Source organism: Callionymus lyra, chromosome 16, assembly GCF_982586985.1.
Source record: "Callionymus lyra chromosome 16, fCalLyr1.hap1.1, whole genome shotgun sequence".
Lineage (NCBI taxonomy): Eukaryota > Metazoa > Chordata > Actinopteri > Syngnathiformes > Callionymidae > Callionymus > Callionymus lyra.
This window is the reverse complement of record NC_141833.1, coordinates 10,877,812-10,899,486: the sequence shown is the minus strand read 5'-3', so window position 1 is coordinate 10,899,486 and position 21,675 is coordinate 10,877,812. Positions and strand designations below refer to the sequence as shown.

At 41.5% G+C, this 21,675-nt stretch overlaps 1 protein-coding gene and 1 pseudogene across 1 annotated transcript; one reads left to right on the top strand and one right to left on the bottom strand.

The window, feature by feature from the left end:
- Nucleotides 1-2,725: 2,725 nt before the first annotated feature.
- On the bottom strand, nucleotides 2,726-7,534 carry LOC148063635 (semaphorin-4E-like). Its single transcript, XM_087810323.1, has 14 exons — nucleotides 6,760-7,534; nucleotides 6,474-6,619; nucleotides 6,274-6,336; nucleotides 5,588-5,686; nucleotides 5,371-5,464; nucleotides 5,223-5,300; nucleotides 5,011-5,159; nucleotides 4,741-4,919; nucleotides 4,536-4,665; nucleotides 4,233-4,455; nucleotides 3,977-4,092; nucleotides 3,744-3,901; nucleotides 3,595-3,647; nucleotides 2,726-3,502 (listed from the first exon to the last, which is right to left on the bottom strand). The coding sequence occupies exons 1-14, from the start codon at nucleotides 6,845-6,847 to the stop codon at nucleotides 2,988-2,990; spliced, it is 2,091 nt and encodes a 696-aa protein (XP_087666449.1). The 5' UTR covers nucleotides 6,848-7,534; the 3' UTR covers nucleotides 2,726-2,987.
- A 10,767-nt stretch (nucleotides 7,535-18,301) lies between these two features.
- Nucleotides 18,302-19,160, top strand: LOC148063634 (uncharacterized; annotated as a pseudogene).
- The last annotated feature ends 2,515 nt before the right edge of the window (nucleotides 19,161-21,675 follow it).

The following is a 21,675-nucleotide window of genomic DNA, read 5'->3' as shown; positions in this document are numbered from 1 at the left end:
ATTTATGTGTAAATTGTTTTCTTAATTTCAGTATTGTACAATGAAGTAGTATTTTTTTGTGAGCATTTACTTTTCAGTCTTCAATGACTATCTCTTACAGTTACTCTGCTGATTTATGTGCAGTCATTTTGAGCAGCAGCATTGGCTGTATCTTCGATGTGTGGCACCAATTATTATCATTCATATACATAGATGTAATACACATTTGAGTTGTTACTTTTGGACCAGATGCAGCTTGGAAATTGTAATGAGAATGTGTGGAAGCAGGTGATGGGTTTTCATGGAGCAACCCCAGACCTTGGAAATAGCAACAAAAAAAAAAGAAAGTCCTATTAGCTATTGACAATGAAAGGGAGCCTATGTCCTATGAACTGTGGCAAATTGTGTCTACTGATACTTTTCATTGTTGATTTTAGAAACCTATGTGCATTTGTCATGATTTTAGATGTCCTTACTTGTTTAAAATGTACTGATGTGTCTATGCTAATCAATGAACTTCCAAACATTGCCCTGTCAATTCTAAGGTACAAAAACAAATGATATAAGAGGTGAATAAATAAATTACTACATTTAAACGAATGAATAAAAGTTGAGGTGTGAAATGTAAATTACTGTAATTCATATAAAAGTAAAATGTCATTTTTTTGGAAAGTGACAGCTCTCCTGATGGGTTTGACACAAAAAGCAAAAAGCTAACTGGAATTGATGAAACGGAAGTTAAACTAAAGTTAACAATGTTGACATATTTGTATTTTATAAGGGGAACTTCAATATATATTAAGGTAAGGTAAAACTTTATTGATCCCTCAGGAGGTCTCCTTCAGGAAATTGTTTTTTTCCAATAGCCAATACATACAGCAATTTTTTATAAAAAATCAAAAATAAATCAATCAAAATAAAATAAGAACTAGAGAAATAAAGAGAAAGAACACAATTACACAATCTAAGTCTAAAGATAAAGACAAAGAACATAGATCAAAGAAAAACAACAAAGACAAAGGATACAAAGACTAACATAGAACAGAACATCCAGATACTTTCACTCCACTCTTGCCCCCGAACTCAGAATTGTACAATTTATTAGCCCGAGGAATGAATGAGTCCTTGAGTCTATTTGTTTTGCACCTGGGAATTTGTGCACTCATTCTGCTTCTCTGCTCACTAATGACAGTGTTGAGAGGATGACTGTCATCGTCCATGATGGACAGTAGTTTGTTCAATGATCTCCTCTCAGCAACTGTCACCAGTGAGTCCAGCTTCATTCCAACCACAGAGCCAGTACTCCTGATCAATCTGTCCAAGCTGTTGATACTCCTCTTGGACACATTTCCACCCCAACACGCCACAGCGTAGAACAGGACACTGGCCACCACAGACTGGTAGAACATGCAGAGGAGCTTCTTGCAGATATTAAATGATCGAAGCCTCCTCAGAAAGTACAGTCTACTCTGAACTTTTTTATATACATGGTCTGTGTTGAAGGACCAGTCCAGTTTACTGTCCAGCCACACGCCAAGGTACTTATAGTTGAAAACTATCTCCACCTCGTCGCCTCTGATGGACACTGGACGTGGCTTTGTCCTGGACCTCCCGAAGTCCAAGACCAGCTCCTTGGTCTTTGAGGTGTTCAGCTGCAATTGGTTCCTCTCACTCCAGTCCACAAAGTCACTTATTAGACTCCTATGCTCATCTTCGCTGTTGTCCCTGATGCATCCAAGAATGGCAGTGTCGTCAGCATACTTCTGGATGAGACTCAGCTCTGAGTTGTAGCAGAAGTCGGAAGTGTAGATGGTGAAGAGGAGAGGGGCTAGTACTGTCCCCTCAGGTGCTCCTGTACTGCACACCACAGTGTCAGACGTGATATCCTTCAGCCTGACATACTGTGGTCGATCAGTAAAATAATCCATAATCCAGGAGACTAGACCAGGGTCCACATGCATCTGTTTCAATTTGTCCTGCAGCAGAGTTGGCTGGATAGTGTTGAAGGCACTAGATCTTGTGCTGGACTTGTAGCCTAAGATGTTTGAGGACCAGCCGCTCCAGTGTCTTCATCAGCTGCGAAGTCAGTGCCACCAGTCTGTAATCGTTCAGCACGCTCGGTCAGATCTTTTTTGGGAATGGAACAATACAGGAAGTCTTCCACAGAGTTGGTATTTTCCCTAGCCGTAGACTGAGGTTGAAGACATGCTGGAGTGGCTCAGCTAGTTCAGCAGCGCAGGTCTTTAGCAGACGACACCTTATCAGGATTTATGTAACATACATTTGTTTATTAACATAGAGAACAACACTGACAAACTATCGTATACCAATAAATCACACATGTTAAACAACAGACACATTTTCCAAAATATGTTTATATCTTTTGATTGAAGTTTCTTGTTTTGATTGAACAATAACGAATGAAAGATGTTTGAAGATAATCACATTTGTCTCTGTAGACTGTTGTTTTCTGGAAGCCAACCAAAGTATACACAATAAATGAAACAGTCAATTTTTTTTTTTTGACATTTTATTGGATCTTTATTCACATCAGAAAAATAAGATCACATCAAACACCATGAATGTATTGAAACGGTAATTAAAACAATCTTAGTCACTTAAGTTTCTACAAATGCATAATCATATCAGTAAAAGAAATAAAACATCAGAATGTTTTTTGTTTTTTTTGTTGCAGCCATAAGATCAACAGTGTTAATAGTATTTTTGCTTTTTTAAATGTAATTCAAGTGTAGAGTTTAATGTAATTATTTATTTTTTGAAAATAGTTGTTTAAGAACTCTCACTGAGCCTGGCTCTCTCTTGCTGGTGCTACATTAAATTACTGACCAGCAAAGACACCCTTTCACAACACCAACCAACCTTCAACCAGCTCGACCACATACACTAAGGCATTGAATAATGTTATAAATCTAAATGTCACCCCACACACTACCAGGTTCACCCGTGCCTAAAACTGATAATGCATGGTCGAGGTATGCGCAGGATCTTTACACATGAGTGGAAACATTATCTCCAGTTTCTTGGTTGTTATCCACTTGTGCCTTGCTGTTTGTGCATGCTTGACAACTTTGGTCTGCGACAGCTCTTGGCTGTTTTTTCTTGCATGGAAAACCAATGTGGCCTTTGTATATGTTCCAAATAAGAAGTGCAAAGAAAGACCAAACACTCAGCACCAACCCAATCTGCAGAGACAGGAGAATGAAGTCGTATTGCTGAGGTTGAGTCTCTTCTGTCTTTTCTTTAATGACGACATTGTACTGGGCAACTGTGGCTTTGTATTCAGCTTCTTTGGAGCTCATCACAGACAGACAGCGGTAGTGACCAGTGTCAGACTTTGAGACATTCAGGATGAGCAGTCCATCTTGTTGCTCCAGACGATGAGGTGAAGAGACCAGTGGGGAGTTATCTTTCTCCCACCTCATCGTTGCCAGCTTTGATTCCAGAGAGCAGAGAAGCTTTACATTTCCAGGAGCAGTAAGAGATTTATTCTCAGTTTGAGGTTCTATGAAAGACACAAGTCAACATTTTAGCACTAAGCCATTCTTATATTCATTATGTTGGAGGCGACTTTTGTCAGGGGTGTGATTCACTCACCATTCTTTGGACACAGAGAAGCATTGCCTTCTTTCACACTCTGGAGCAGTTCTCTAAAGAAAAAAATAATTTTGTTTCAGTTTGTTTTTATCTCACAATAACCATGATGTGTGCCTTCAACACTGCACCTCATATTTTAGAATACTCACCTCTGTGTATCAGAAAGAGCTGAACATTTGCCAGCAGCATGGTCCCAGCCACAGTAAGGGTCTCTGGCAAGAACACAGTCCATGCAAGACAAAGATCTTCCACAGGAGGACAGGGACATCTGTGCTACTCCAGAGTCTGAGCCTGCGTAGATCTGACGCTGCACATCAGAGAAAAATACTTATTTCAGCGATTCAATTCAACATGAAGCCTCAACACTCTGTCATGAAATTACCGTGACATTGGAGAACTTGAGAATCTTGATGGGCTCTGAGGTCTTAAAGACTTGGACTTCCTCTATGATGAACATCTCTCCATCGTAGTTCACAGCTTTTACGATGGTTCCTTTTTCTTTCATGTCAGAAAACCAAAGGTTGTTTTTATGTTTGACATTAAATAAATACTTATTACCATATTCGAAAAGATTTTCATCATTTGTTTTATATTTGCACATTATTTTTTCTAATAAAGAGAAAATGGCAAATACACACTTGTGCCGATGAACATCACATGATGTTTGTCTCCATCTGTGGTCTGAACCTGGTCAATGATGATGTTTGTGAATTCTCCTCCTCCTTTCAACATCAACGCTTTTCCTCCCATTGGCTCAATGACCTCCATCATTATTGGAAATTCTATTGTTCTTTTAACTATGATTCCAGGAAGTTTTTTACTATCATTTATTCCAGCCATCCGTGCTGCATTATCTATGCACTGCAAGAAGATGAGCAGAAGCAGGATTTCATAAGACGTGTGGAATACATTTTAAACAAACTTCAACATAGCAAACCTACTGAGCCAGGTCGAAGACCTATTAATAGATCTTTTTCGGGCACCCATCCATGAGAATACCTTATCATGAATGTTCCTTTTGAAAACACTCTGCTGATGTCTGTCACACTGTAGACACACACTGCTGAGCAACTGGGTAGAAAGAATTGAAAACGATGGATTATCTTTGAGAAGAAACAGATTCAAACTTGGATGAAAGATACACACGTCTGTGATGTGAAGACAGCAAAGAACAAACATGACTTCCAGTTTTGTTGGGGGTCACACCAGCGGAATGTGTCCTGGATCATGGAAGTTCCTTTGCAACCTGGAACTGGACATTCTAGTCTGGCTTTAACAAATGATGTCCAACTGTTCCGAAAATCAAAATGACCTCCACGGTCTCCCTAAAAGTCACCAGCATTACTTTATAGTAAAGACGACGAAGAAACAACACAAAGATCTATTGATAAAGACAACAAATATTTTTGTTATCACCTTGCAGACTCGAGCTACTCGGTTAACATGTGTAGTTTTATAGTCATACTCCACAGCTTTCTCACTGAAGAACAAGTAGATCTTGTCATCATCTCCAGTGTCACTGTTTTCACTTTCAGGCATCATCTCCATGGAAACAAATGTGGGATCTGTCATGGATAGAAGAATGTGATGAAAATCTGAAACACTGATGTTTGATCTCATTCATTTACCAACAAAGCTTTTCTGGGACGTTTTGATTGCAGATCCTTTTGAGAAGAACTTTCCAACAGCTGAGTACACATTGTCTCCTTCAAATAAAAAAAATATATATATAGTTCAGTGCAAAACACAGATGTATTATTAAAACATAATTCTTACCAATCATGAGGGAGGCAGAGCTCTCAGAAGGATCAAGTGGACAAACTGATACTTCATTCTTTCCCTCTAGAGTCAGGTTTTCATCCATGTATGACTGCAAAACAACAATAAAGGTAATCTTAGTGTCTACAAAATGTTCACATAGATTCTACTTTAAGTGACCATTTGACAAAAGAAAATTTGTAGTTTTGCAAAAACATGTCTATACAGTTCTCACCATGTAATCACTCTGTGGTTTTAAAGCATTGGTTCCACACACTAACATCCGGCCGTCCTGTCGTTTCAACAGTGTCTTGATTTGGTTCCTGCATTCAGTCTGTTGATTCATAAAATCAGTCAAATATTCAGTTCTGGATTACACATATGAAAACACACATCTTAACTGTTGGATTCAAAATACACTATACGTATACGCCATACTTAAATTAATGCTAAACGATAATCAAAATATAAAATATAAATTACTAGCTTTATCTAAGAGCTTAAACGTTTGAATACACATTCACAACCAACATTTCACTGGGGCTGGAAGACAAAGGCATCCACCCACGCAACAGGGAAGCAAGGAAGTTACCTCTCCAGGTGACCCGAGACATGACCGATCTTGAAAGAACCACTGCCCCGGAAGAGACGACCCCCTGGACAGGAAACTTTCCCTTAAATATAGCGATGCTCTATAGTACTGGATATGGTATAGTACCGTCTTTCCCGGAGCTGCCGGAAAAGAGCGAGTCCGATGGATTGTAAGAGTTTGTATCTTTGTTTGCCTTGAAGCGGCGAATAAACGACCCGTATACACTGCATCGACTTTTTTTCTCCATAAAGCAAAGTATCAAGACCCGGACGTGACGTCGTGTTGGAGCGACAGAAACGGACTACAGTTTTAATCGTTTTATAACTTACAGCTGCATCAGTTGATTTACGTTCACATGTTGCGGCCTGTTCTGGTGTCACGTCCCATTTCACCTGAAACATTTGAATCACATGTGAGAGTGTTGATGAGCACAGAGGCAGAACGATCAAATAATTGTAATATTTATTGTATATTTTTTTAATATTTCACACACCATGTTTCATGAAGAAAGTATTAAAAGTTTTCTTACTGAGTCATTTTTCTTGGAGATGTCATTGAGGTCGAGGGCGTACACCATCCCACTGGCACCCACCATCAGCAGGCCCAGGTCGTCCCTCAGCAACATGGTGGAGTAGTCCATCACTCCCTCCTCATGAAATGTCTGACTATTGTCACCTTTGTAGAAAATGAATGATGAATAAACCACTGGACTAATGTATCATTAATGATGAATAAACCACTGGACTAATGTATCATTAATGATGAATAAACTACTGGACTAATGTCCCAAGATCAAAGTCTTGAGTGTTACTTACTGTCATAAGGCACAAATCTGCGAGGGACAGGGTCCAGTACTGAGGCCAGGGCCGACAGCAGGGGCAGAAAGTAGAGCAGTAGATTCATTCTTGCTTCTCAGAATTGTCAGGTTTCTTTTAGGTTGTGTACCAGATAATGCTGGACGTAGCTATAGTTATAACCCAACGTGTGTAGAAATAAAAGGCATTAAAGGCTTTTAAGTATGACAAATAAAGCCTCACAATAACAACTATGTTATGAGCAGAGTGAAAATGCCTTTGTTCATATGTGCTAATTTAACTTAGCAAGAAGCTAAGTGGAATTCATGAAGCGGAAATGATACTAAAGTTAGCAATGTTGATATATTTGTATTCTTGGGGCAACTTAAATATATATTAACACTTATAATCAACAAGTGTATAGAATGCATTATTAATGTTGTATTGTACAATGTAATCACAATCGGGGGTAGAATCGCATTGTTGACATTAAACATTTCAAGTGCGCTTCATAGTTTTAGAATTATGAAGCGCTGGACTAATGTATCATTAATGATGAATAAACTACTGGACTAATGTCCCAAGATCAAAGTCTTGAGTGTTACTTACTGTCATAAGGCACAAATCTGCGAGGGACAGGGTCCAGTACTGAGGCCAGGGCCGACAGCAGGGGCAGAAAGTAGAGCAGTAGATTCATTCTTGCTTCTCAGAATTGTCAGGTTTCTTTTAGGTTGTGTACCAGATAATGCTGGACGTAGCTATAGTTATAACCCAACGTGTGTAGAAATAAAAGGCATTAAAGGCTTTTAATTATGACAAATAAAGCCTCACAATAACAACTATGTTATGAGCAGAGTGAAAATGCCTTTGTTCATATGTGCTAATTTAACTTAGCTAGAAGCTAAGTGGAATTCATGAAGCGGAAATGATACTAAAGTTAGCAATGTTGACATATTTGTATTCTTGGGGCAACTTAAATATATATTAACACTTATAATCAACAAAGTGTATAGAATGCATTATTAATGTTGTATTGTACAATGTAATCACAATCGGGGTTAGAATCGCACTGTTGACACTAAACATTTCAAGTGCGCTTCATAGTTTTAGAATTACGGTAGCCAAATGACAACAGAAACACGTCATGTCACGTTACCATGGCAACGACGAGTTAGGCGACGCGTCAAATGTAACCCAGGTCGTTTGAATACGACATCATGGAGTGCTCTGTATTTTACTGGGTGACCCGGGTAGGCTAAAACCGAGGTTTTTGTCCCCCCTGTAACGTCACCCTAGTGACGCCAGGGGGAAATTGCACGGCGTCGGACGGTATGACGCATTGGGTGTGAGGATGTGTTGGACATTTAGAGTGTGCTGCTGACATAAAAGCTTAATCTGGAATTTACCATGGTCCCACCACTGTTGAAGCGAAGGTAAATCATTTTTTGTTTGTCTAAAATCATTCCAAAAATAACTAAGAACATCATAAAAGCTCTGGTCGCTGGTTAAAACACAGTTAAAATGCCAATACGCTTTTGGGTAAAATATTTCTTAAAAAACATTACATAAAACTAAACAGTGATCACTAAAAGCAATAGGCACAATATGACTTGTTTTAAAAACGCTAAAATGGTGTTTAAATCAATAAAAATGGTCAAGCCGTGCCAAAGATACCCAATGTTCAGTTAGGTGGGACCATGAGTATTGTCTGCAGCTAGCGTGCATCCTCCTCCAAACGTCCACCTATGGGATGTGAGCAGCTGTTTCAGAGCTTGTTGAGAAGCTGGATGGGGCTCCATGTGGTTCCTATCTAAAACATCAACAGTACAGTTAAAATCCCCACCTAAGAATAAATAATCTGTGGAGCCACAATCATTCAATTTTTCATTAATTTTTTCGAAGAGCCCGTTTCTCTCTGCACCTCGGTTCGGAGCATAGACGTTAATAAAAACAACAGAAAAGGAATTAAAAACAGCTTCAGCTAAAAAGCACCTGCCGGGAACGATGTGCTCGACTCTAATAGAGTTTGGGGTGAACGCTCTGGAGAATAAAAAGCCCACTCCTGCACTGAGGTTTGTGCCGTGGCTTAGAAACACTTCCCCTTCCCACTCCCTGGTCCAGTCAGTCTCATTGTTACAGTCGCTGTGAGTCTCTTGTAAGAATAAAACGTTGATATGTTTGGATCTCATCGTGTCAAAAATATAACCCCTCTTTTTAAAATCCCGAGCCCCGTTGGTGTTTAAGCTAACTACTTTGAAACTTCCCATATTAAAAATTAAGAAGTTGAAGAACACTAATTTTGTAAAAAGCCAAATAAAATCACCAGTCATTTTGCATTTTCACTTTCTGCATTATTTTTTTTATCCGATATATCTCCAGGTCTGTAAAAGCTCCTTTGTACTTGTAACTAACATGTGTTTTCGCTGATAAATAAAACAGTTTAGCGTCTGGGAAATACTTATCAATTTTTAGGCCCTTCATGTTCTTCGTTTCTATTAAAAAGGTTTTGAACATAGTTGTGTTGTATATTCTCTTTTCTTGACTCACAGTGAGAGGGACAGACACGTCACTACTGTCTGATACAATGTCTCCCTCATCACTGCTGTCAATCACGTCTGACCTTTGTTCTGCTTTTTTATTTATTCTGTCCATCACTCTGTCTGAAGGTTTGTTTATTTTCTCCTTCACTACAGTGTTTGTTTTTTTTTCCTTTTTAATTTCCTGACTTTCTTGGATTCCTGCTCCATCTCTTCCTCACTATCAGCTGTTTGAGTCCTTGCTGCTTCAAACTCTGTTTGTTTGATCGTTACTTTTTCGAATGTTTTATTCACCTCACTCATTTCTACCCCTTCACCTGTCTCACTCACCTGCCTGTCTCCCCCGTCACCTGTCTCACTTGCCTGCTTGTCTCCCCCTTCACCTGTCTCACTCGCCTGATTGTCTCCCCCTTCACCTGTCTCACTCGCTTGCTTGTCTCCCCCTTCACCTGTCTCACTCAACTGCTTGTCTCCCCCTTCACCTGTCTCACTCGCCTGCACCTCATGATCGTCATAAAGGCGCCGACGAGGACGGCTGCCTCTCCAGTAGCTCAGCAGCAATTTCTATAATTTTTCTGTTTTTATAAAAAAAATTTACTATAACTTTTTAAATGGATACTTTTGAACATGGGGAGAATCATCTTGTTTACTCAAGAGAGGATCTACTATCGCTGAAGTCAATGGCACGGGCTGGAGATCGCCACGAGATCCCAATAGAACTTCAGCGCCAGTATCGCGGCTGTCGCGCAGGGAAGCGGCTAAAGGCTAAGCTAACGGAAAATCGGAGACGTCACAGACCAACGATCCTAACGATCACGATGGGGAACGTCAATTCACTGACGAATAAGATCGACGAGCTGTCTGCCCTCAACAACCAGCGGATCTACAGAGAGAGCAGCTTGTTGATCTTCACGGAGACGTGGCTCACGCAGCTGACTCCGGACTCACACGTGGAGCTGCCTGGTTTCAGCACCGTCAGAGCGGACAGAGACGCGCGCGCGTGTGGGAAGCGCAGAGGAGGAGGTCTGATCATGTACGTGAATAAACGCTGGTGTAGTCCGGGACACGTTACTGTAAAGAAAGTCTTGTGTTGTCAAGATTTAGAACTGTTGGCTGTCAGCATGCGTCCATATTATCTACCGCGTGAGTTCAGTCACGTGATCGCGCTGTGCGTTTACATTCCTCCAAGCGCTGCGGCTGCATCTGCCTGTGAGAAGATCCACACAATGACAGCTCAACAGATCAACATCCTGAAGCGTTTATCATCATCTCTGGAGACTTTAATCATGCCAACCTGGACTCTACTCTGCCTACTTTCCATCAGGCTGTGGATTGTCCCACCAGGAATAACAGGACAATTGACCTTCTTTATTCCAACTTGAAGGACGCCTACAGAGCCAAACCTCTCCCTCCACTTGGAAGGTCCGATCATAACCTGGTCCACCTTCAGTCACAGTGCACTCCTCTGGTGCAGAGACAGACTGTGACTACCAAGACAATCAGAAAGTGGACACCAGCTGTGGAGGACGCCATCAGAGACTGCTTTGAAACAACAGACTGGGATGTGCTGCTGAAGTCTCATGGTGAGGACATCGAGGGACAGACACACTGTCTAACAGATTATTTAAATTTCTTCTTGGACGTTGTCGCCCCTACTAAGACTGTCCGCTGTTACCCTAATAATAAACCGTGGGTAACAAAGGAGGTCAAGGATGTCCTTAACAGGAAGAAAGTGGCATTCAGGAGCAGGGACAGGGACGCCATGAGATCAGCTCAGCAGGAGGTGAAGCGACGCTTGAGGGTGGCAAAGGACACCTACAGGAGGAGGTTGGAGGAGAAGCTGAGCCGAGAAGAAATAAGAAAGGTCTGGGATGGTGTTAAAACCATCACTGGACACAAGACCAAGGCCTCTCTGACTGCAGTTGACACGGTGGAGGAGGCAAATGGACTGATCAACTTTTTCAACAGGTTTGAGCAGGTCACCTCACCCTCACTGCTGCCTGCCTCAGGACCTGCCCCACCTTCTTGTGCCCCCCCCCAGCTCCACACAACCACTTCCCAGCTTCAGCTCACTCCAGGTACAGGATGTACTTCGGAGGATTCGTCCAGGGAAGGCTGCTGGTCCTGATAAGTTGTCTGCTCGACTGCTAAAGACCTGCGCTGCTGAACTAGCTGAGCCGCTCCAGCATGTCTTCAACCTCAGTCTACGGCTGGGGAAAGTACCAACTCTGTGGAAGACTTCCTGTATCGTTCCAGTCCCTAAAAAGATCCGACCGAGGGAGCTGAATGATTACAGACCGGTGGCACTGACTTCGCAGCTGATGAAGACACTGGAGCGGCTGGTCCTCAAATATCTCAGGCCACAAGTCCAGCACGCGCAAGACCCCCTGCAGTTTGCCTACCAGCCAGCAGTTGGTGTGGAAGATGCCATCCTTCACCTCCTGCATCGGACCTACTCCCACTTGGATAAAGGAAGCGGTTCAGTGAGAATCCTGTTCCTAGACTTTTCTAGTGCCTTCAACACTATCCAACCCACTCTGCTCCAGGACAAACTGATTAAGATGCATGTGGACCCTGGTTTGGTCTCCTGGATTACGGACTATCTTACTGATCGACCACAGTATGTCAGGCTGAAGGATATCAAGTCTGACACTGTGGTGTGCAGTACAGGAGCACCTCAGGGGACAGTACTGGCCCCTCTCCTCTTCACCATCTACACTTCAGACTTCTTCTACAACTCAGAGCTGAGTCTCGTCCAGAAGTATGCTGACGACACTGCCATTGTTGGATGCATCAAGGACAACAGCGAAGACGAGTACAGGAGTCTGATACGTGACTTTGTGGACTGGAGTGAGAGGAACCACTTGCAGCTGAACACCTCAAAGACCAAGGAGCTGGTCTTGGACTTCGGGAGGTCCAGGACAAAGCCACGTCCAGTGTCCATCAGAGGCGACGAGGTGGAGATAGTTGACAACTACAAGTACCTCGGTGTGTGGATGGACAGTAAACTGGACTGGTCCTGCAACACAGACCATGTATATAAGAAGGTTAAGAAGGAGTAGACTGTACTTTCTGAGGAGGCTTCGATCATTTAACATCTGCAAGAAGCTCCTCTGCATGTTCTACCAGTCTGTGGTGGCCAGTGTCATGTTCTATGCTGTGGTGTGTTGGGGTGGAAATGTATCCAAGAGGAGTGTCAACAGGTTGGACAGGTTGATCAGGAGGGCTGGCTCTGTTGTTGGCATGGAGCTGGACTCACTGGTGACAGTTGCTGAGAGGAGATCACTGAACAAACTACTGTCCATCATGGATGATGACAGTCATCCTCTGAACACTGTCATCAGTGAGCAGAGAAGCAGAATGAGTGCACGAATGCTCCTACCCAGGTGCAACACTAATAGACTCAGGGACTCATTCATTCCTCGGGCTATTAAATTGTACAATTCTGAGTTCGGGGGCAGGAGTGGAGTGAGAGTATCTGGATGTTCTGTTCTATGTTAGTCTTTGTATCCTTTGTCTTTGTTGTTTTTCTTTGACCTATGTTCTTTGTCTTTATCTTTAGACTTAGATTGTGTCATCTTGTTCTTCCTCTTTATGTTCTTCTTCTTATTTTATTTTTATGTATTATTTTGTATTGTTTATGGAAAATTGCTGGCTGTTGGAAAAAAAAAATTCCCGAAGGAGACCTCCTGAGGGATCAATAAAGTTTTACCTTACCTTACCTTACCTGTCTCACTCACCTGCTTGTCTCCCCCTTCACATGTCTCACTCAACCTGTTTCTCACCCACTCCTCCCGTCTCACTCTCACCTGTCTCCCTCTCCTCAGTCATCGCGACGATGACGTCACCGCTCTCACCTGTCAGAGTTGCGTCCGCGGCTCCAGCCCGCTCAGCCCCACCCGACTCCTCCGGACCGGATCGTCCCGCGGGAGGTCACCGCTCACTGGACCCGGATGGACCGGGATCCGGGGCAGCGGCGCGCTGTCCGTCGGAACCAGGCGGGTCCGAGTCTGGTCGGCGCGGACACGCTCTGGCAAGGTGACCCTCCCCACCACAACTGAAGCACCTCATAGTCAAGGACGAGGCGAACATCAGGTAATCAAAGTGGTCCACTTTGACAACGAACTTGATGTCCAGATCCTTGTCCTTCTTGTTCAGGATCGTGAATTCCTGTCGTCTGTGCGACACGACGTGCTTCAACAGAGGAGACTTACATCCAGACACGATCTTCTTCAGAGGGGAAACTACCTTCCCGTGTCTGGAAAGCTCTCGGACCAGCAGCTCGTCGCTGATGAAGGGGGGAACGTTTGACAGCAGGACCCGTGTCGCAGGCTGCACCAGATGTTGAACCTGCTCCAGGACCCCGCCGATCACGATCCCCTCCTCCACCAGACGATTCGCCAGGTCCAGTCTGGTCACGAACAACACCACGGCACCGTTCATCCGAGCTACCGATCTGATGTTGCCGTGACCAACCTTCTCACCCACCGCCAGTGCTACCTCCTCCACGGCTAACCCGGAGCCGGCGCCCACATTGACACTGTGCTTCCTAGTCAACCCGGTGAATATTTCTTTGCAATATAATAATATTATTTTGCTCTGGCTTTTTTTTTAAACAATATTCTATAACTCATTTATTTTTAATATTACTGTATTTTCCATGATGTTTGATGTGTAAGGTGACATCATTTTCTTCAAAGTTACAATCAAACATTGTCCTCATTTGGATTTCAAAACATTTTAAAGGACTGGTCATTCCCTAGTGTGGCATTTGTCTTTTTTTATACAAAGACTGCATTATATGAAATCACTAAAATAAATCAACTTCCATGTGGTTGTAGTGAATATGTAAACTGTGGTATGGTTTTAATGGTGATGCTGTATGTCTATATGTATATTTACCTTTGTTTTAATTGCCTATACATGTTTTTGCTTTTGTTTTAGTTGGTTCAGGTGTGGAGGGAATTGTTGGGAAGGATCCAAAAATGGTTTCGAGAACTATTTATCCATGGAGAGAGTCTTTCAAAGCTCCATTCAATGTTTGGGAAAATGCTATATTTGGGTTTATACACACACATGTTCATTCACAAACAAATCAATAAATAATAATACAAATAAATGTATGGTAGCAGATGTAAATGTAATTTATACTTGATGTTTAACTGAATGCTATTGTTAGATTCAAAGCTGTTTCAAACAGTTCTGTCTTTTTCTGGTGATTCTGTGTAAAAGTCAAAATGTGCACCTGGTATGTACATGTACCATAAATGTGTTTCTCTTGTCATTTCAGGTTCAGTCAGAAAGGTTTTCCAAAGGTGAGGGGCTGTACAAGATGCAGGGACCAGAGATGTTTGAAATAGATGAAAGTACTGGACGAATTTGGCTCAAAGAGTCACTAGATAGAGAGACACACCAGAGTTTTGAGGTAAGCTGTACTTCAAGTCTCTGACTGAAGGTGCAAATGAAATAATACGTGATGTATATATAAAATAAACAAATATTATTATTAATAGTAGTAGAACAATAAAGCATTTTACACAGTTTCGCCATACATCCCTTCTTTGTGTTTGCAGTTGATAGTTTTTGCCGTGTCATTAAGTGGAGAGTACCTTGAGAAGCCAGCGCCCATTACAATTCTTGTGCAAGACTTGAATGACAACAAACCAGTCTTCACTCAGCAAGTGTTCACTGGTTCTGTCCGGGAATTCTCACCCCCAGGTAACTTGGGAAAAATACATATAAAGTCTATATAAATCACAGTTATTGATTAGACCGATAAATTGATTCAGAATCAAAGAAAGAAGCTGGGTGTAATCTCTGGTCACTTAAAAAATTGCATCATTAATCTAAAGTCTGACCTCTTATAGATGAAGAAACTGGACTTGATACATTTTGTTCACAGGCACTGTTGTGATGCAGACAAACCCCACAGCATCAACACTGACTTGGTGTACTCCATCATTGGCCAGGAGAGCATCCCTGTTAATGACCTGAATAAGACCATGTTTGAGATGGACAAGGCGTCAGGAATTATCACTATGAAAGACAGTGTCCTGGACAGAGAGGTAAAAACTGACCCTAAGATTGATCTCTCCTGCTTCTTAACTTCACTGCCAAATATTTTAAAGATGCAATAAGATAAAATATTCCTTTTTTGTCCCACAGTGGGGAAATTCCTAAACAGACTAATTTTACCCCAAATTATTATTTCTTGTCTCATGTGGTGAAAGCGTTCCAGCTGAGAATCAAAGTTACTGATAAGGGTGGGACAGGCTTCACAAAGGAAGCTATGGTCATCATTAATGTAACTGACATCAACAACCACGTCCCAGGGTTCAGCCCAACATTTGTAAGTATTTCAGAACGAACAATCACATAGACACACTTTTACTTTGTAGTCCAAGTCTGTTTTCTTCTTTCAGTACCACATGACTGCTCTGGAGAACACACTTGGTGATATCGTCCGAGTGAACGTGATCGAAGGAGATGAACCTGGAACAGGAAACTGGGAGGCTAAGTACTCTGTCTATGATGATCCTCACGGGTATTTCAGCATAAGAACAGATGCTGAGACCAACCAGGGGATCCTGAGTGTTGTGAAGGTACAAAAACTTAACACAATAAAAATGGCAGTTTATATTTCAGAAAGACTGAAAAATGTTCAATGACGTGAACAATCGACTGATCATTGAACTTTTATTCAAGGGTCCTCTCTCTCTGCGCTTGATGGAGTTTACTGACTCCTATCGTTCGGGACCATCTTTCCCTGAGCTATTTGTATCTTTGTTTGACTTGAAGTGGCGAATAAACGACCCGTTACACTCTGCATTGACCTCTTTTCTCCATAAAGCAAAGTATTAAGACCCGGAGGTGACATCGTGTTGGAGCGACGGAAATTAACTCCAGTTCCAAACGTTTTAAATTTCATGTCACAAGTTTTTTATTAAAGAATTTTGGATATTATAATATAAGTATTGAAGCGTGTTAATTTCTATTTTGGTTAAAAAAGCTTTTCTTGCGAGTTGGGTGCCGCAAAATTGTTAGAAAAAGATATATTTAAAGTGAAAAACAAAGTTGGAATATACTCTTGTCGTCGTCTCACGTTTACGTTGGTTGCACAGTGAGTGCCTATATTATGATTAAATAAAACAAACATTTTTATGCTTAATGCGGCGTGTTTTTCAAGTTTCATGTGAAGAAATGTATAGACAACGATCTTAAATTTCTACTGGGTTAAAAAAGTTTTTCTTGTAAGTTCTGCAAGTTTTTAAAAAAGGGTAAAAACAGCTTTCTTGGTTAATTATTTTAATAAAGTTATAGCTGAAAGTAGTTTTATGAACAACTTTCTTTAAACGTCTATCGGATTAAAAGGGCGTTTTTGCTTGTGATTTTCATACCACAAATATTTTAAGAAATTATTTTGGGTATTATAATATAAGTATTCAAGCGTGAAAGATTTATCTGAACTAAGGGTAAAATGGCAGCCTTGTGGAACTGTGGTGCTGTATTGTTTTGCTCTGTAAGTTCATATGTGGAAAGAATGAGTCTGTTGGATCGGAAGAATGTTGTGAAAAACTGGTATGAATGGGCTAAGAAGCAGAGAAAGGTTGGAAATCTGCCTGATTGGGGCATGCCGATGCCTGAAGAAGATATACTTGGGGAAACTGTGAAAAAAATTACTCCAGAGCTAGAAGTCATTAGAAGGAGGAAAACAAGCTTAGAAAAAAAAGTTGAGTGAAAAACGCAGACTGGCTCAAAACAAAAACTGATGAAGAAAGATTTTCTATGCTGATTGAAATGGTAAAACTAGATAAGGATAAAGAGACTATACAGCAGCTGGATGATGAAGTGAATGAACCATCAAACAAAGATTTGAACTATAAAGTTGACCAAAGCACACCACTAAAACCCTCTAGAGATGGAGATAAAAGTAAGGGAAATAGGGAAAATAAAATAAAGACGAGATCAGATGGATTGGAAGGTAAATCTTCCGCCATTAGAAAAATGACCAAGTGCATGGAAACGGGTCTACCTCAGGAAAATGGCAGGGTTTGTGTTGGCTATTGGAGATTGGAGACAAATTGTTATAGCATGTGTGGGTTTTGATCATTTGTTTAAAGATAGAGGAAGAAGCAGGAACTGGTAGGGAGCCATATCGAGCACCTTTTTCTCATCATGAAAAACAAATATGGATGGCCATGAGAAAGGTGTTCCTTACAAAGGTGGATGTGAATGAACTGACGTCATGCATGTACAAAGATGGGGAAGCTGGACAGCAGCCACAAATGGCTGCAGCCTCACAGTCATACCGTCCTACGCCGTGCAATTCCCCCCAGGCGTCACTAGGGTGACGTTAGAGGGGGGACAAAAACGTCGGCTTTAGCCTACCCGGGTCACCCAGTATTGTACAGAGCAATCCCCGACGTCGGATTTAAACGACCCGGGTAACATTTGACGCTTCGCCCAACTATTCGTTGCCATGGTAACGTGACGTGACGTGTTTCTGTTGTCATTTGGCTACCGTAATTCTAAAACTATGAATTATGCGCACTTGAAATGTTTAATGTCAACAGTGCGATTCTAACCCCGATTGTGCTTAACGACCTCGATCCACTTTGAGGTCGTACACGACGACCATAAATCGGTAAAAAATGCTTCATTTGTATTTTTTGAAGCTTTGATTGTTCACGCATCGCGGAAGTCAAGAGGCTCTCGCGGAGTAATACATGCTTAAAATGTCCTGTAAAAGTGACTATATTTAATATTTTTAGGTGTTACAACTCCACAATGTTGACATTGTTTTACGAATGAGTAAATCGCATCGCCTGTCGTATCGTAGTGGAGCACCGTGCAGCGTTTCTCTCGCTCGAAGCAGAACAATCGTTTCTCTTTTTGTTCGCCCTTTACTGGAGCATCCGTGAACATCTACATTTATTTTTGGATCAACATCCTCCGGAGTCGAATCGGGCCGAGGACAAGTTTGAAAAACTTCCCGGTGAGCGCATTCGTTAAACTTTCCTCTCCCCATGTCTCCTCCTTCTCCCTCTCCCTCCTCTGTTCTTTCCTGCTCGGTGGGTCAGATGTTTAGTTACGCCTCCTTTAGAGATAGCAGTAGTTGTGTGAAGTGTAGCCTGTTAGCTAGATTGGAGGTGAAGCTCGTTGCACTAGAGAGCCGGTTGTGTGCTGTCGAAGCTAAACCGCTACCTAGCCAGTGTCAGGTAGACAGTGCACAGCCACATAGCTTAGCAGGTAGTCCTCCAGCAATTCCAGAGCAGCCGGGAAACCAGGGTCGGTGGGTGACTGTTCGTGGGAGGAATAGTTCCCGGCCAAAGTCAACGGAGCACCACCAACCCCTCAACGTTTCGAACAGATTTTATCCACTCGACAAGTCACCGGTCGAGGAACCTGAATCTGTTAATAGGCGATTCGATACTTCGGAACGTTAAACTAGCGAAGGCAGCGACAGTCGTCTGTATTCCTGGGGCCAGAGCGGGCGACATTGAATCAAATTTGAAGCTGCTGGCTAAAGCTAAACATAAATACAGTAAGATAATTTTTCATGTCGGCAGCAACGACATCCGATTACGCTGTTCGGAGGTCACCAAGGTTAACGTTCAGTCGATGTGTCCATACACACAAACAATGTCGGACTTCGTAGTGTTCTCTGGACCCCTTCCCAATATGGCCAATGATGTTATGTTTACTCGCTATTCATCATTTAATCGCTGGTTGTCGGAGTGGTGCCCCGCAAATGGGGTTGGCTTTGTTAACAACTGGAAAACCTTCTGGGGAAAACCTGGTCTGCTTAGGAGAGACTTCATCCATCCCACGTTGGAAGGAGCATCTTTCTTGTCTAGCAGTGTTGACAGCTTTAGTGTAACGTGACAACTCAGAGCACAGATCAGAAGGCAGAACTGCGGTCTTCCACACTCTTCTGCCCTTCTCCTACAACAACCACCTGCCTTTAACCACATAGAGAGGGTCAATCTGACCCGCTTAATAAACCCAAGGAAAAAATGTCAGTAGAAGAGTTGTTAAAGAAACTCTAATTCAAATAAATCTAAATCAAATAAATACTTGCACTACTATACTACTAGAGGACAGGAGAATTAAGTGTGGATTGTTCAATATCCGATCCCTGTCCTCAAAAGCTGCACTAATTAATGAACTTATATCAGATAAAACCATTGACTTATTCTGCTTAACCGAAACCTGGCTGTCTATAGATGATTACGTATCTTTAAATGAATCAACACCACCCAGCCACACTAACTTTAATGCCCCTTGACGCTCTGGTCGAGGAGGTGGAGCCATCATCAACTCATGTCTGTCAACCTTTACTAGACCACAATGTGATTTCAACTCTTTTGAAAGTATTATACTTGGCATATCTAATACAACCTTGAGATCAGGTCAGTCACTTCTCTTTGTTGGAGTCTATCGTCCCCCTGGACCTTATTCTGAAATCTTGTCTGAGGTTCCGGAGTTCCTGACCAGCCTGGTGCTTAGATCAGATAAAGTGATTATGGTTGGTGACTTCAACATCCATGTTGATATGGTCCATGATAGCTTAGCTAACAGGTTTAACTCTATCCTGGAGTCATTTGGTTTCTCCAGGTATGTACATGAACCAACTCAATGTTTTAAGCACACATTAGATCTTGTCCTAGCATACAGACTTGAAATTAAAAATGTTATTGTCTCTCATCCGAATTCAGTTCTTTCTGTCCATCAATTAATAACCTTTGATTTCATTTTAAAAGACCCAAGTCTACAGAGCAGGAGCACTCTCAAAAGATGTCTGTCTGAAAGTGCCGTTACCAAGTTTATGGAAACAATTCCCTCAGTGCTCAGTAAAATGCCTAGCCTCAGTGTGTCAAGAAATTCTACTCATAGTCACCTTGACATTGATAACTTTGTGGGCAGTTTTACAGACTTGTTGCATAACACCCTTGACTTAATTGGACCACTAACTCTAAAGACTGTTAACAGAAGTAGTCCTGCTCCCTGGTATACTCAGGAAACGCGTAAATTAAAACAGGATTCTAGACGACTAGAGAAGAAATGGCGTTCATCAAAACATAATGAATTCTACCAGGAGTGGCGGGACAAGTTAAACATATACAAGGCATCTCTTCGGAAAGCCAGAGCTAGCTATTACTCATCACTTATAGAAGCAAATAAGAATAACCCCAAGTTCTTATTCAGCACTGTAGCCAGGCTGACACGGAGCCATCAGTCCATTGAGCAGTCCATCCCTACTCATCTCAGTAGCAGTGACTTCATGAACTTTTTTAATGAAAAAATTGTAACTTTCAGAGGAAAGATTCAAGACCTCCTAGATTCTTCTAATACAACCGGTGCAGCCTCACCGGACACAGACACTATGACTGATACATATTTTTGAAAATAGAACCTTTCTTTGAGATTGCGTTTATGGACATATGTTTTCTTTTTATGTAGCTGCGATTATGAGCGTCTACGTGACGTTTGTCAACATAAACGCGATCCTGCAGAGGTGACGTCACACACGTCACTGATCTTGCAGGGAATGTAGAGCCGTCACACAACAGGAATAAATTGAGATATTGTGCTTTTTTGTTTAAAAGCGCCATGGAATACAATTGTAGATGTGTGATTATATAAAGACCTAGTTAAGTTCTGTAGTCTCAGAGTCAGCTAAAAAGTTTTCAAACTGCCGCACACGCAACTTCCGCCAAACCTCCAGATGTTGACGTCAGACTTGTTGTTACTCGTCCCAGAACATGTCTTTTTGTCCTCACGTTTGTGCAGTAACTTGACGGTACCAGGTGTGCGTCACTCGTCTATTGAGGTAAGATATAATTATTGCTTTAAGTTGACTCAGAAATAATGTTTCATTGCGTGTAATGTAACTTTCTGTGGTGCGTTAACACGAGAGCTAGTTCGCTAAAACTTAGCTTTTTTAATTATAATGTAACTCACACACGTATTTTGTTTGTTATTTTGAAAGGACGAAAATATATTTATATTCCAATAAAAAGTTTGCTATATTGGTAGGTCATGGTAGGTGATTTATTTTATTAATATTCAAGATATTGATTTCATTTATCACTTCCGCATATTAATACAGATAACATATTTATTGTATTTAATTATATAAGTATACATTTATTTTAACCCTTTTGGATGAGGGATTTGATCTGTTGTAGTTTTCTTTAAATGAAAGAATATAAGTAATTTAAATTCCAGCATAAAGAGGTAAACCTGATGGAAACACCATAAAACAATGGATGAACGAAACATGGAGAGCTTATCTCTGAATGCATGATTAAATATACTTGCTTGTATTTATTGATTTATTATATTTAAAAGGGAGCACTATTATGTGTTTTTGTTTTTTTGCATGGAAGTGACCTGC